Source organism: Paramormyrops kingsleyae, chromosome 2 (assembly GCF_048594095.1).
Source record: "Paramormyrops kingsleyae isolate MSU_618 chromosome 2, PKINGS_0.4, whole genome shotgun sequence".
Taxonomy (NCBI): Eukaryota; Metazoa; Chordata; class Actinopteri; order Osteoglossiformes; family Mormyridae; genus Paramormyrops; species Paramormyrops kingsleyae.
In genome coordinates, this window is record NC_132798.1 from 42591405 (window position 1) to 42605330 (window position 13926).

General features: G+C 41.8%; 2 protein-coding genes across 10 annotated transcripts in view; one reads left to right on the forward strand and one right to left on the reverse strand.

Moving 5' to 3' along the window:
- Positions 1–67: 67 nt before the first annotated feature.
- On the reverse strand, positions 68–7653 carry rsrc2 (arginine/serine-rich coiled-coil 2). Of its 4 annotated transcripts, XR_002836439.2 has the most exons (11): positions 7446–7590; positions 6439–6595; positions 6079–6119; positions 4711–4892; positions 4448–4600; positions 4257–4373; positions 4090–4172; positions 3719–3978; positions 1574–1632; positions 1089–1178; positions 652–791 (listed from the first exon to the last, which is right to left on the reverse strand). XR_002836439.2 is itself a non-coding variant. In XM_023797766.2 (10 exons), the coding sequence occupies exons 2-10, from the start codon at positions 6521–6523 to the stop codon at positions 603–605; spliced, it is 1200 nt and encodes a 399-aa protein (XP_023653534.1). In that variant the 5' UTR covers positions 6524–6595; positions 7516–7653; the 3' UTR covers positions 68–602. The 4 variants fall into 4 exon arrangements, 3 of the variants coding, with proteins under 3 accessions (XP_023653534.1, XP_023653533.1, XP_023653532.1); XM_023797766.2 differs by lacking the exon at positions 1574–1632 and having other exon boundaries at positions 68–791; positions 7516–7653; XM_023797765.2 differs by lacking the exon at positions 1574–1632 and having other exon boundaries at positions 68–791; positions 3719–3975; positions 7446–7589.
- The window catches only part of kntc1 (kinetochore associated 1), a 47275-nt gene continuing 40942 nt past the window's right edge, over positions 7594–13926 (forward strand). For 2 of the 6 annotated variants that reach the window (XR_002836438.2, XM_072709198.1), the window contains exons 1-5: positions 7594–9566; positions 10408–10544; positions 11229–11349; positions 11445–11560; positions 11689–11767. Coding sequence is in view for 5 of the 6 variants with exons in the window: in XM_072709198.1 (XP_072565299.1) it covers positions 10413–10544; positions 11229–11349; positions 11445–11560; positions 11689–11767 (448 nt within the window). In the remaining variant the exon portion in view is untranslated. The remainder of the gene's footprint in view (positions 9567–10407; positions 10545–11228; positions 11350–11444; positions 11561–11688; positions 11768–13926) is intronic. The other 4 variants (XM_072709194.1, XM_072709195.1, XM_072709196.1 and 1 more) reach the window with 4 other exon arrangements.

Here is a 13926-nt window from a genome sequence, read left to right on the forward strand (position 1 = left end):
TACAATCCAACTGCTGCTGCAACTCTTCAGGTACTACAAATCTCAAAATCATTAAACAGCAGAACAATTTTCAATTTTTTATGATTTATTGAGGGAACAATTTTATATGAAGGATTGCTGATGTCGGCACTGACATACAGAACCACCGCCAGGGATACTACTCCCTCTGATTTATAAGGAAATTGAACAGTAAAACTAGTGAAGGCTTTCTGATCAAACGCTACATACCTCCTTTCCCAGATGAAATGGTAACTGATCTTTGACTTTACAGCTACAGAATGTTTCAAATGAAAATATATATACAATTTTAGTACAAAAAAAGCAGTCTCTTACCTCTGCTCCCCATGTTGTCATAGTCACATTAAACCATTGCATAATTTTTAAAAAGATTTCAACTGCTGAACTAAATCAGCATTTCACTATTTACATATGAATGTTCAGGTGACTTTTTCCCCCTCCCTTGAATTATGGTCAAATACAACATCCATGCAAGCTAGTACACTAGCTTCCCACCCCAAAATAAATGATAAGTTTACCCACAACAATGCTTTGACAATTCCCAGCAATACCTAGGAGCTAAGTACAGGTCAGGGAGAACAGTGTCACAGGGTGTCCATCCCCCTCGAGGAGAAGGAGGAAGAGAAGCCGAGACCCATTCCTCTCTGGGTGTGGGTTTGTGACCTGGCCATCTCATACTGAACATCCAAGTTTCGGAACATCTCCTCCTGCTGCTGGAGAGTCTTCAAGCCTTCATCATTGAGCAGGCCAGGGTCACCACCTTCCTCCTCACCCTGGGAAAAAGATGATATGGAGTGTCGATGAAAAATCGGGAGCAAACCAGACATGAAACATACAAGGCGGCAGCCTTCTGCTAGATTCTTACTCCTGTCCTTACTTTAGCCTAACTCGTTCAATTCTCATTTCCTTGTTAAATTTTGTAAATTTTACAGTAATACACAAGTTACAATAGGGTACTACAGGAGAGTGGCTCCCTGGGATGTAAACAGCAACCCTGTTTCCTGCTGCTTACTCGTCACACTACACAGAGAAGTGTCTTTCCACGGGCAGTATGTGGCCTGTTCACTTACTTTAATGCCCATCAGCTTGCGGAATTTAACATTTTGGTCCTTGTTTCCGAAGTTCAGCTTCTCCCACAGCTCAGCAGTCTGTGACTTGTCCTTAAGGAATGTATAACAAGTTTGTTAGTCTTCTCCCCAGGTCCATTCACAACACATTTCAAACTTCTAAAAAGCCATTTAAATTTAGTGAAACATTCCACAAAATTCAGCATAACAGCATACAGTAACCCCCTCACATTTGTGAGAGTTGGGGCCAGGAGATCCCTGTGAATGTGTAAATTCACAAATAAATCTTGGCACCCCTAACCGCAACCCATGTCTGCTAGCCAGAATGAACATAAAGTCTATTACCAATTTCTAAACAACCATTACTGTACTGTACGCTTTGCATGTCCAATAGCTTAGTCATTTCCTATGTTGACCTTTAATACAAAAAAACACCTAAAATGATACCCCTGTATGTACAAAGGGCGCTTTTCCACCACACCACGTACCGTACTTTTGGTGCTTCAAGGTGTTGGGTTTTCCACTGGCATGAAAACTGGTACCAGCGCTGAATGACATCAGAAAAACGAGGCAGGGTATTTGTACTGAATTCGAAAAATGGCTGTAGTATACTATAAGGCTGGCCGATGAGCGATACTAATACCAACATCACATGTTATGCATGTGCAATTCTTTGCTAGTCAGTTACATTAAAGAACAGGCTTGTTCTTATTTTCAGTTCTGTAAGGACATTGTAGCGCAGGGAGTTTAAATTTCACTAAACATTTTTATTTTGTCATAAGAAACAAAACTTAGCAAGCTTTGCAAATTTAATGATTGTTCCTTTTCAAGATTCACCAAAACATTTTTACTATAGCATAGGGGGAAAAAAAAAAAAAAAAAAAAAAGCTAGCATTGCAATTGTAATTATTCCTTTTACAGATTATCTAATATGTTTAAAAATCAGTTTAAAGTTTACCTTCACTATTTAGCATGAGCGCTGCATGCATTCTTTAAGACAGTGGTTCCGAAACTGGGGGGCGCAGAGGTATTGCGGGGGGGGTGGGGGGGGGGCACCAATTGGCATAGCCTCAGTGGCATGTGCCACCCTAAAATAATCTCTTCACAGACTGGACAATTAAACAAATAAAGCAGCGCAACATTACAGTAACTAAAAATAAATGAACCACTAACTTACGTGTACTATTAGAGCATTTATGTAATTTATTTCAACTTTATTTTACCAGGTAAATTAACTGAAAACCAGTTCTCACTGCTTTACGTGAAATAGCAGATAACGCATCGGAACTTCCTGGGATACAAACGTCATACAAACGACATGTTCTTCAGCCAATAAGGGCAAAGTTGTGTCGTCACGGAGGCAGTTCCAGTTTGTTCAGCCGGCTGAGAGGTGCTGTACGATCTGTCTTAAGTCGTCTTGCTCTTGCAAGGTTTTTGTACCATGTGACATGGTGACACGTGACGACGTTTTGCAGCGCCGGACAAAAAAAAATAATAATCTAACCATATCATGAAAAACGAGGTTTAAAATTTTCTACATGAAGTGCAGGGAGATTATCAATTAATGGGTATGATTTAGTGTTGTTTTGTGCTATGGTATATGCTGAAACCTGCGGTTATCATTAAAACAAAATGCGGTAAACCTAAGACAAACTTTAATTTGTGTACGCCAATGAATATTAACAGGAATGTTAAATCTGCATTTGCATAATTTCAAATTTATGCTGGACTTTTATTTTTAATTGATTGCTCTTTTTTCTCCCACAGTGGTGAAATTGCACCACTTCTCTAAGAATCAATCATTTTGATTTGTGCTGCTTTAATCACTCCTAGATGGGTTTGTGAGAAATTTATTAACTCCATTCTACTTTATAAGTAGCCCAATATCTTTTACAACAAAATCACATCGCCAGGACAGCATGTTATATGCTTGCTGTCCAAGTATATTAAACAAAATAATTTATTATTATGTCATCCTGATCTTTTTGTAGATCTGTTTTTCTGACCAGATTGAATTTTTTTTCACTTTATCATTGTTTTCCAAGTTTGTAACTTTTTTCAAGATTATGGTTATATTGTGTTTACAGGCATGCTATTTGCATAATCAATCAACAGAGAAAGCGTTTGAAATCCCAGTACCAAAGGTACCCCAGCTGGTTTGGCACTTTTGGTACTGGTACTCGACTGGAAGTCAATGGAGAGTGGAAAGTAACAAAAGTACCATACCAAAAGTACAGTACTTGGTGAGGTAGAATAGCACCCATTACATTGAAAAGTCGAGAAACATGAGCTTCCACCGTCACAAAAACAGCTAACATGTGAGTGAGGCTGGTTGCTGAGACAAGTGTGTGTCATACCCAAGTCAAGACTAAATATTAAAAATAGTATGCATTTACACTAACAAATGTTTTACTAATATTTCTATATTACATGTAACACATACCCAAATAATTCAATACTGTATTTAGCATCAACTGCAAGTTTCTGTAATCTTTCTGCAAGCTCTCAAAATATTCTTGTTTAATTGTTCACGGCCAGCTCACAAATAATCAAAACTGTCAATTGTAAATACGCAAATCTGGAGGAGCGACTTTATTTGGGAACTTCTTTTAGTGAAGGTAGCCTGTCCTTACCCCTTCTTTCTTGCCCTGCCACAGCATCTTCCTCTTCTTCTCCTGCTCTGCGAACTTCACAGGGTTAACGGCGGATGGGTTGTAATAACTGGGGACAGCAATGCCCGTCTCTGCCAAGGTCTTGGCCTGCAAAGCCGCCATCTGGGCTGCCATGGCGATCTGAGGAGTGACCTGCGTCCCCGAAGCCAGAAGTGCCGCCACATTCAGGACCGAGCTGCTGGTAGCCGCAGCAACCGGATCGCACAATAGAGGGGCGGCTACTGGACCGAAGGAAATGAAAGGAAACAACTTGTTGCACGTGTTCAAAAGGCTTACAAGGAATCGTCATTGGCAGTGGCCTCTCGAGTGCACGTATGGAAAATGCTTCTGACCTGCAACCATTTCCTGCTGCTGCTGCTGTTTCTCCAACATTTCCTTCTCTTTCTGTTCCTGGAGCTTCTTTGCTCTTTCCAATCTAAGGGAAACAAAGGGGATACATTGCTATTAACACAAAAAAAGGGACAATATTACCCTAATGACAACAAAAGAGCAGCAATACCTTCTGGCCAAGGCCTCTTGTGCATCCATGGCAGTGTTCCTACCCCGGAACGCCAGAGGACTCGGTGACCTGCTACGCGTCTTCCTGCGTGGTTTTTCACTCCTTTTCTTCCTTTCTCTTGAAGAGAGTGCCTATGTCAGCCATTTTCACGCTTGACACCTATGGTGAGGAAGACGGCTGTAGCTGCTGACCTGCTCTTACTGCGAGTCCTGCTCCGGTGTCGGTGTTTGCTCCGTGACCTTGAACGAGACCTGGCACGCCGCTTCCTGTCCCGACTTCTTGAGCGCCTGTCCCTGCTCCGGGAGTGTGATCTCCGCTTGTCTCGACTTCTGCTGCGATGTCGCCTGTAATTGCCGGAGGCCAGCGATGTCGCACACAGAATAAGCATCTAGGTCTGCCCGAGGCTCTGCGCACAGACATTTGCGCACTCAATAACCCCAAAAGCTGACCTTACCTCTCGCGTGAACGTGACTTGGAGTGGCTCCTGCCCCGCGATGTCTTGCTATCCTTCCGTCTATGTCGATCCTCTCCATTCTCAGCCACCAGCCTCTCCCGGCCTTTCTCAGACTGCTCACGCTCGTGCGGTTCCTCAGATTTGTGCAATTTGGAGGTTCTGTCGCACTCCCGCCTTCGAGCCTGTTTTAAGAAGAAGTTGGTTCTTTCAGGAAAATAGTGCAACAAAGAGAGTTAGTATGAGTTCTAAAATGTCTGCAAAGACATGTAGAGAAGGTCATTGTTCATAAATCACAAACCCCAAACCCATAACTCATGAAAGCATGATAGAACTGTAACACACAGTCCTTGCGACAAACGTTCTGTTTGGAGATCCTCGCAGAAGTAAAAAAGGCAAACCTGTCATACGATTATTTAAACAAAAAAAAAAAAAGCAGCTTAATGTTTGGGAATATGGGATCAAATTATGAACATCGTTTTGACAGGCTACATTTTTATACTATGAACAGTTTTCTCCTCACCCCTTACCAAGAATGCACACACTCAAGCTTGATTGACAAAATGCTTGGAATAAAACACCATCCCTGTCAGTTTCTCCTAAGAATCCTGTGAAACCTGTGATCTCCTGTTAAATGCTAATAAATCTTGCATATGAATGCTATTCCCTTTCCCCTTTCCATATGTTTCTGGAGTATTGTTGTGCTTATGATATATTAGTGCATTTTGTTCCTGTTCAAGTAGCTACACAGATCAAGGTTTTGTACATCATGTACAGAGGTGTCATTGCATCCTGCAGGATGTTTTAAAGGACTGGGGCACCATTCAGAGAAACCCAGCAGCTCTTGGGTTGGGATTCAACTTAAAAGTGAAATAATCAGGAATGCTGCTTAACCGAAATACAAAAAAAAATCTGTTTTCTAACAAGGGAAATATGAGTTGGCTGATAGTTACCTTTCCAGGAAGTAGGCATATAATTTTGCTATCTGTCAGCAGGGTCTTCAGTTCAGAGTGTCTCTTCGTGCATTAGCACGCTGAGTATGATTTATTATAGAAATGTTATCATGTGATCTACACAAAGGAGTTAACAAAAAAAGGAAAACGCTCCTAGACAAGCATATTTAATCTAATACCGATTTAAACGCTACTTGAAACTGGTACTTCAAAAATGACACTTCTTAGTGGGGGAGGGGGGTAAACATTTACCCTTTTCATTTCATTTATTGTCAGCCATGCTTCTTTTTATAACCCAATATGGAACTGCAATTTTTTATGTTTCCGTACTTACCATCAACTACAATTACATAAAGGGCAAATAGCTATGTTAAATGAGCTTAGCCCTAACCGAGAGCGATTGTCTAAGACTAGTTACCTCTTTGCTCCGGCTGCGACTCTGCCTGTGCCTCTTGTCAGCTAGAAAATGAGAAACAGATGAACTTGAAACAGCAGCAGTTCATCCCAAACAAACCAAAGAACAAAAATAAATTAAATAAGTTTTCCGTTGTATTCAACTAGCATGACCAACGAGAAAAACTTCTCCTGCAAATAACTGATATGATGCAGAGTTCCCTCACTTCACAGAAACGAGGTCCTCAGGCACAAAGCTTTAGTTAACATAGTAACCTTTACCAAATAAATTGCAAACGGCTTATTCTTGGGACCTGAACTTCAAAGTGCACAATCCCAAAGCATATAGCTTTATGCTGCTTAATTTAAGTTGAGTGCAACTTACTTGATTTTCGTTTTCGGTCTCTTGAATGTGATCTTGACCTGGAACGATGCTGCTTCGAACTTCGGGGTGATTTGGAAGAATCCATGCTCTGCTTCCTCCGGTCCTGCTCCGGTGGTGACCTTTTTGGCAGCAGCGTGTCTACATTGGCGTCGCTGGCCTGGATACACACACAGAATCAATGTCCAACAATCAAAAACAACTATGATGTCACCATCCCACTATAAATTACATTGAAATTTAATTGTGCCACCTAAATCTGGTGTGCCTGCATGTAATTTTAAAAGCAAAAGCACTTATCATACAATTTCTTACTCGTTTCTAACTCACAACTAAAAGTTACAATTACGATGGTGTAACTACAATTTTTAACCACTGAATCACCCCGGTACTTTAACACATCATTATAACGTATCCTACTAGAAAATTATACATGGTAATTCTTCTAATCCTATAAGTGGTGTTGCCTGATTAAAAAAAAAAATACATTTACCAAGTAGGGCAACATAATTTCGACTGGATGAACGTAAACATTGAGTAATATATAACAGGTTATTTTTCTAGATATATATAGTAAGTTTATTGATTAATTGTCATTGTTACTGCAGAAATATGATGCAAAAAATAATCCTGATCCCGCTATCGATTTCCTAACTACTGCTAAGACAGCAAACATTTCAAACTAGCTGGTTAGTCGGGCAGCTATACTCTATTGATAGATCAATATTTAAAAAAAATCCGACACCGGCAGGAATGGGAGTTATATCATAACATAAGTCCACAGTGAGTATGGAGTATGGAACTATCTTAACTGCAATCTTTGCTTAAAACCATCCTCAACACTGAAGGCGAGCTTGTGATTAAATTTGTAACATCTCAACACCGACGTCTCGACATGGCTGCCGAGACGCCATCTTGTCACGATGTGTTTATCTATAGCAATTTTCGTCACATTTTTATGCCAATATTGATCCGCCTTTTCCTTGTTCAGAAGCTCCATATCCACTTACCGCCATATTATAAATATTCTACTACAGTAAACTCCTTGATTTAAGACTACTTTTCGCCTCTTCGTCTCACCCGCCACACTGCCGGAGCCGCCTCTACTCTCCGCAGTGACCGCGGTTCCTAGGAGGTAGTCGCGGAGCATCCTGGGCTCAGTGCGCGTGACGCAAAATTTGTCGTCAGGGGTGCACGCGCGGACGGTGAGCGTGCAGCCGAAATTGGCGATTTATAGTGCTAGTTGCTTTGTTACGCTTCCAGTAGGTGGAAGCACCAACTTTCACATTGCAGAGATAAATAAATGAGCAGCAGAGTAGATGTTATGGATACTTAAGATGAGCAACTATGTGACGAGGTGTGGAGGTACCCACACATATATAACTCGTCACTGAAGGAGCATAGAGATATTCCGGTGTACGAATTCATGGAAGGAAATCGCCGAAACACTGGGCAAAGATGAGAGGTTCTGCAGGTATAGATGGAAGTACCTGAGAGACAGATTTGTGAAAGCAAAACGTAAGACCGTTGGAAGGAGTGGCAACAAACAAACCTCACATATCCTAATCAAGCTGAGCTGGCTTTCGGATTTTGTCAAACACAGGGGGATTGATTGCAATTTGGTAAGTGACATGGTAAGTTCCGAATTGCATCATGACAGAAATATCCATCTATGAAATCTATAGCCACACAGTCACTCTATTGAGTTATGTGTTCGTAGGGGGTAAATCTAGGTAAAACAAAAACCTCTTTGGGTGCAAATTAATGCTGCACCTTGATGGCTGATGGAACTCTGCAAGTAGAATTAGTTTTTAAGACCGGGCGAATGATTGGACACGAATGTACTTCCTGAGCAGTACGTTTGGATATTACAGAAACGGTTTATTTAAAACCCTGGTGGTTGCTGATTCGACTGGGAAAAGGGAAACATTTTTGCTAGTGTTGTAAGTCAGCATTACTTTCTCTATCCCTGCCTTCAAGTCATGTCGGAAAAATCGTAAATACGAGAGGAGAGCACATGAACGCCACTACATAGTTTCAATTACTAGTGGGGAAACTCGGGATTTCTGCCCCGAGTTCCCGAGTTGGGGGCGTGTGTTTACAACAATCATGGTTTAGCAATGGATAGCTCCACTGTGAAATTAGATGGCTTTTTGGCTCAAAATTTGATATTAAGTTAGTTGGCTACCTATTGATTAAGCAACGGATTACGAAAAGTAATGTAATAATTTATTTTGTTTTTACGTATATTAATCTATTAACTGTTATGTTGTAAACTGGACAAGCTAGTAACTAGTTAGCAACAAACAAATTAGTTTCCTTTGCTCTTCTTGAAGTCCAATTAACGCTATGAATGCGTTTTGGCGTTGGAGGAACGAGAAATTAAGCGTAACAAGAAGTATCTTTCTTATCGCCTCCATTTGGTTCCGACGTAACCATTTGAACGCGCGTCTTGTCGTAATTATGATTTTCCAACTCCCTAGTGGGATCTTCGGAGTAGCACTTGAAGGCAACATATGTTACTGACGCCTATACGTTACTTACTTCATGCTATCAACGTTTCAGACCAAGTGCACATGAAATAGTGACACTGGCTGGTCCACCTCGTAGAATTCTCAGGCCCAGGTCAAAGTCACTAAGGCTGGCCCCCCTTGATGTGCAAATCCACTCACCTGGGCTCTCCTCTGGGTCCCCTTGGCCTGGGACAACTTCCCCAGTTGTCTCACTAGGACAGCAGACTCAGACACTGGAATTGGAGTACAACGCCTTTGGATCCTCTGTCACTGAAATGGAGCAAGAGACATTTACAGGAAACTATAGCCCACCGTCTCCATCCCAATCTGATGTCTCAGTCCAGTACTCCAGCACATATGCAAGTCCCCAATGCCAGAGCTCAAGAAAGCAGAAAGAAGTCCCGACGTCTTGGACAGAAGCAGTGATGTCACGCCTACAGAAGACTGACCAAGAAGGTGGCTGTGAGGAGCTATCCTTTGGACGATATGTTGGCCAGGCACTTTTAAAAATGGGCCAAAAAACAAGATCCTGTGCAAAATTTGAAATCAGTCAGGTGCTGCACAAGTGGGAGATTAAGCCTCATCGCAGTGGAATTGTCTGATTTTAGGTACTGACAGGTAAGCAAGGGAAAGTGTAAAAACTGACCCCAAATGGTTCAGACTCAATTTATCATTTTCTCTCTAGAAGTGTCACATTTGGATATTTTTTTCATGATAATAAATGATATTTCTTACTTTCTTGCAAACCTATGCCTTATTTCTTTCAAAATCTTCACTGAAATTATCAATTGAAATGTCATTACTCAGATAAAATATTGGTCAGTTTCACCCTCAGTATTATCATAAAAACCTTCAAAAAGACCCACTAAACTAGGTACCAAAATAAAGCCGGAAAAGGTTTTTCAGGAGATTCACACACATAGTCATCATCAGAAACCTCCCATGGAAATAAAAGCGAGGTTGCCACTTATCCAGGCAGGGGGTCCAAAAGCCATACCCAAAAAAACACTCAAGATTATGACTTGAACTTTTTTCCTGTTAAGTTACTGTATGAACATTATGTATTAAAATTGCTGTTCAATGCCATTTTTTGCAAATGCAATGGAAGATGACGTCAATATTGATAAACACTATTGTCTTAATCTGTACGTATAAATTCGCTATACGACTGCAAAGCATAAAGCTATGCTACTTGATTCAATGACTTGGATCGCTGTAAAATTAACCTTTTAACAGACGTACTTCCCGTTCAATAGTTTCGCCTACTTCCGTAATCGTCTGAGAATAAACCAATCTATTTTCACAGGGGCGTGTTTCTGGGGGGAGATAGTTGACGCTCCCCCCACATATATATATAGAACCCAACGATTTGCGGTTACACCCGGAAGCACTATCACTGCGCTCTGGCGCCAAATTTTAAGTACTGCAGCACAAATGTCCATGTTTTGATACCCCGTAGCCGAGATGTGGAACGATGTGGAATTGCTGACTAGCGACGACACCGGGACGGTGCGCCTGGCCGTCGACTCGAGCCGGGAGTGCGGCAGCGCCCTGTACCAAGTCGACACGCTTGTCAAGCTTTCCTGCGCAGAAAGAGTGAGTGTGTCAGTCTCGCGGTGAAGGTCTGCTGTCTGCAATGGGCAGCAGTCTACATTGTCTAAATACTTTAATTGCCAGTCGGTCAAGGTGATCATGACAGCATCAGCTGGGACATCCTAAAGCGCTTAACGTGGGAAAAAAAACTTAACGTGGAGTAGTGTTCATATCTGGTCGTAAATATTTCCACCAGGTAAAAAAAATGAAAACCGAAATGCTAGTCGTATAGACCATGGGTGTCGTTAGATCCCTTATACTGGGGCACGGGCTCCAGTATTTATGTGCTCTGCCCCAGTAAAATCTTACGTTAACATCGTATGGGTAATCGGGGGTGGGGGCCTGTGCCCCAATAGGACTTTATGTGTAGCACCGGCCCTGGTATGGACACCATCTCTTAAACGATTTCCGCTCCATTGACGCCCATTATAAGGGAAAAGCTTAACGTGTCCGACAGTCCGAGAGAAATTTGGTGATTATTGGTGGCAATTTTGGAAGATTATGTCACGTTAAGCGTTTTAGTATGTCCCCCATCAGTTCATTTACAGACGTTCCTGCTATTCATTGAATTGTTTTTAATTTTCGTTGTTTCTTTTTTTGTAAAGGTTGACGTAAAAACGGAATTAATTAAATCGTTTAACACATTCGCATGTAACACGAAGACCTGCCCGATTATTGCTGTCATAGATCTCGCACCAACCAGCGCTGTATGCCTGCACCAGTTCTGACTGCACCGTGGTGGTGGCCGATACCACAGTGGTCCTCTTTGACCAGAGCTTTCAGTCCGTTTTGCTGCACCTCAACTTCGGTAGGTCTTTCGACTTCAGTGATTCAGGTCGCATCTCCGTTGTCTGATTCAGAGACCATTCCCCACCTCCCCCATTCATTTTCACCTTATTGCAGACACTAATGTGGATGCAGTGGGCGTTTGCCCGGCGGGGCAGTTCTTGCTCGTTGGGGAAAGGAGTGGAAAACTTCATCTTATATATGTACCACAGAAAAGGACCGTGTTTACTAAAGTGAGTAGTATGATATCCTGCTTATTTATCACAAAATATGCATATTTTTGTTCAGTGTACGGGGCCACTCTTAATATCATCCGATGGTTTTCATAACAATGGTGATGAGATTGCTTGTTTTTTGGAAGGCTGTTCTTCAGAAAGGATCTTCAGAAAAAGATAAGACGTACAAAAACCTTATCATGAAGGAAGATGCCGTTACTTTAGGTGAGTTGTTTTGGGATGAACAAAGCCCGTGTAATTCTGTCATTTTCGTTTTTATCGGGGTGCGTTTCCCGATAACGATCTTGGTGAATAACGAACGACGCATGCAAAGAACGAGTGAGATTTGCTAGTGTTTCACAAAACCATTGATTATTTCCAGATTTAACCAAAGTTAAAGTTCTTTCTTGGCTCGTCCCCAGCCTCCACGTGAGAAAAGCACTGTTGGTAACAGTCCCACGTATTTCAGGGGGTGTGTTATATTCAAGTACGTCATGATATTGTCAAATCAGTCATATGTAAAAAATAATTTTTAAATTAAATGAATTATTGCGTGTAAATGATGCAGGAATGTATCGCAACACTCCCATGTTAAGCGCCTTGGGGCAACTCTGTTGTGAAAGGTACTATATAAAAATCAATTGAATTGGAAAAAAATCAGTCAAAACACTCCAAAACACACAAAATTGCACCCAAAACAAATTAACCTATTTAGTCTAAAATATATTAATGAGCTCAAAACATAACGTGGCTTCCTTGTAAGAAGATTGTGAGCATAGCAGTAGGAAAAGGAAGCAACACTTCTCAAACAAAACATTGAAACAAGTGATTGCGAAGGTTGCCAAAAAATAAATTTTTACTGCAGTGTTGTGCAGCATAGCACACACAACAATACCAGCACAGCAGCATTCCAGGGAATATCTTCGAGCTCCCAAGTACCAATGCAGATACCTGTATTACCTCTTCCACATGCCCCAAGTGTGCCCTACAGTAGTGCATGTTCTTTGGTGTTCTTGGCATGTTCTCTCAGCCACAGTTTAGGGATTCAATACTGTAGTCAGTAGGCATTTGTGAAGAGGTCACCTGCTGTCTTTCAATAACCTGCTCTAGCACCATCATTTGCTGTCTGACACTCCAAAGCTGGACCACATCAACAGCATCATGTGTCCCAGGCCCCTTGGCCATAATCTCTGTAAAATTCTTTGACATTTAGGCCTAGTGCCAAGAACAGTTTTTGACAGGTGCGGATGGGATTCAAGAGGCTGTCAGTATGAATAGGGTTGAGGGTTCCATCCACTGCACCTACAATGCCAGGTATTGCTACAATGGCATGAAAACCAGTTTTAGTGTCATGTAAGGCATCCCCTCCTGCTGGACATTGTATGCAGTTGTGCTCATTTTGCAACAAGAATGTGTTTAATGCATGCACAGATGCAGGACACAGCCTTCTGAGGCCATGTCCATGACTGATGGTCTGCAGGTATGCACTGGTGGCATAGACAGAGACCTGTCAGAAGCCGCACAGTGGGACTTAGGGTAAAACTCCAGCGTGTTGTTCTTTTCAATTAATCTTGCACCAGAGCAACGGGGCTCATTGTTTCACCCCAGAGCAGCCTGTGTTTCTGTATTGAGTATTACTAACTATCTGACTATCCAAGGCAGGGGTGGAGGAGGGATCTCACAGAGGGGGGGGAGTTGGTCCTCTTGGTGAAATTTTGCCAACCTGCGGAGAGTGGGTTTGCTGCAATTGGATATAAGTTTTGTGTGATGGCCTGTTATCTAAGGGGGCATTTGGTAAAACTGGCTCACCTGGGGGGGTGGGGGGCAGTTAAATTTTGCAGTAAGCCCCCTGTTGTGATGGGGGTCCAAGGGGGTTATGTCTATCCACAAAACAACATTTAGACCAGCAAATCGCAATGTTATTACAAAATATCATTTAAAGATCTTGTGTAAAAACAACAGGATTATTAGGAGAGACTATTTAATTAAATTGTATTTCTCTGTATATATGGTGTAGCCAAAATGTATTTGTACTAGGGCTGTCAAAATTAATGGGTTAACGCGGATTAATCCATCATCATGATTAATCTGATTAAAATTTTTAACGAAATTAACCCATCTGCAACGCAGAATGAGTCAAAATCCCTGAAATGTCTCTGTCAACCCATTTCGGGCAGTTTTGATGCGTTCCATTTGCCCTGGGAACTCGTATTCTGAGTCGGATTCCGAGTTTTGAAAGCCGGAAGTGACGCCATGCGTGCTCCCGTTTCTCGGAGATCCGAGAAATATCTCGGAGCAGCACAGAGGATCCCGAGTTCAGAACCCAAGATGGCTGCGCCTTTTATCAACAGAAGGGAAAGTTGTAGTTTTATACTGTTTAAGCA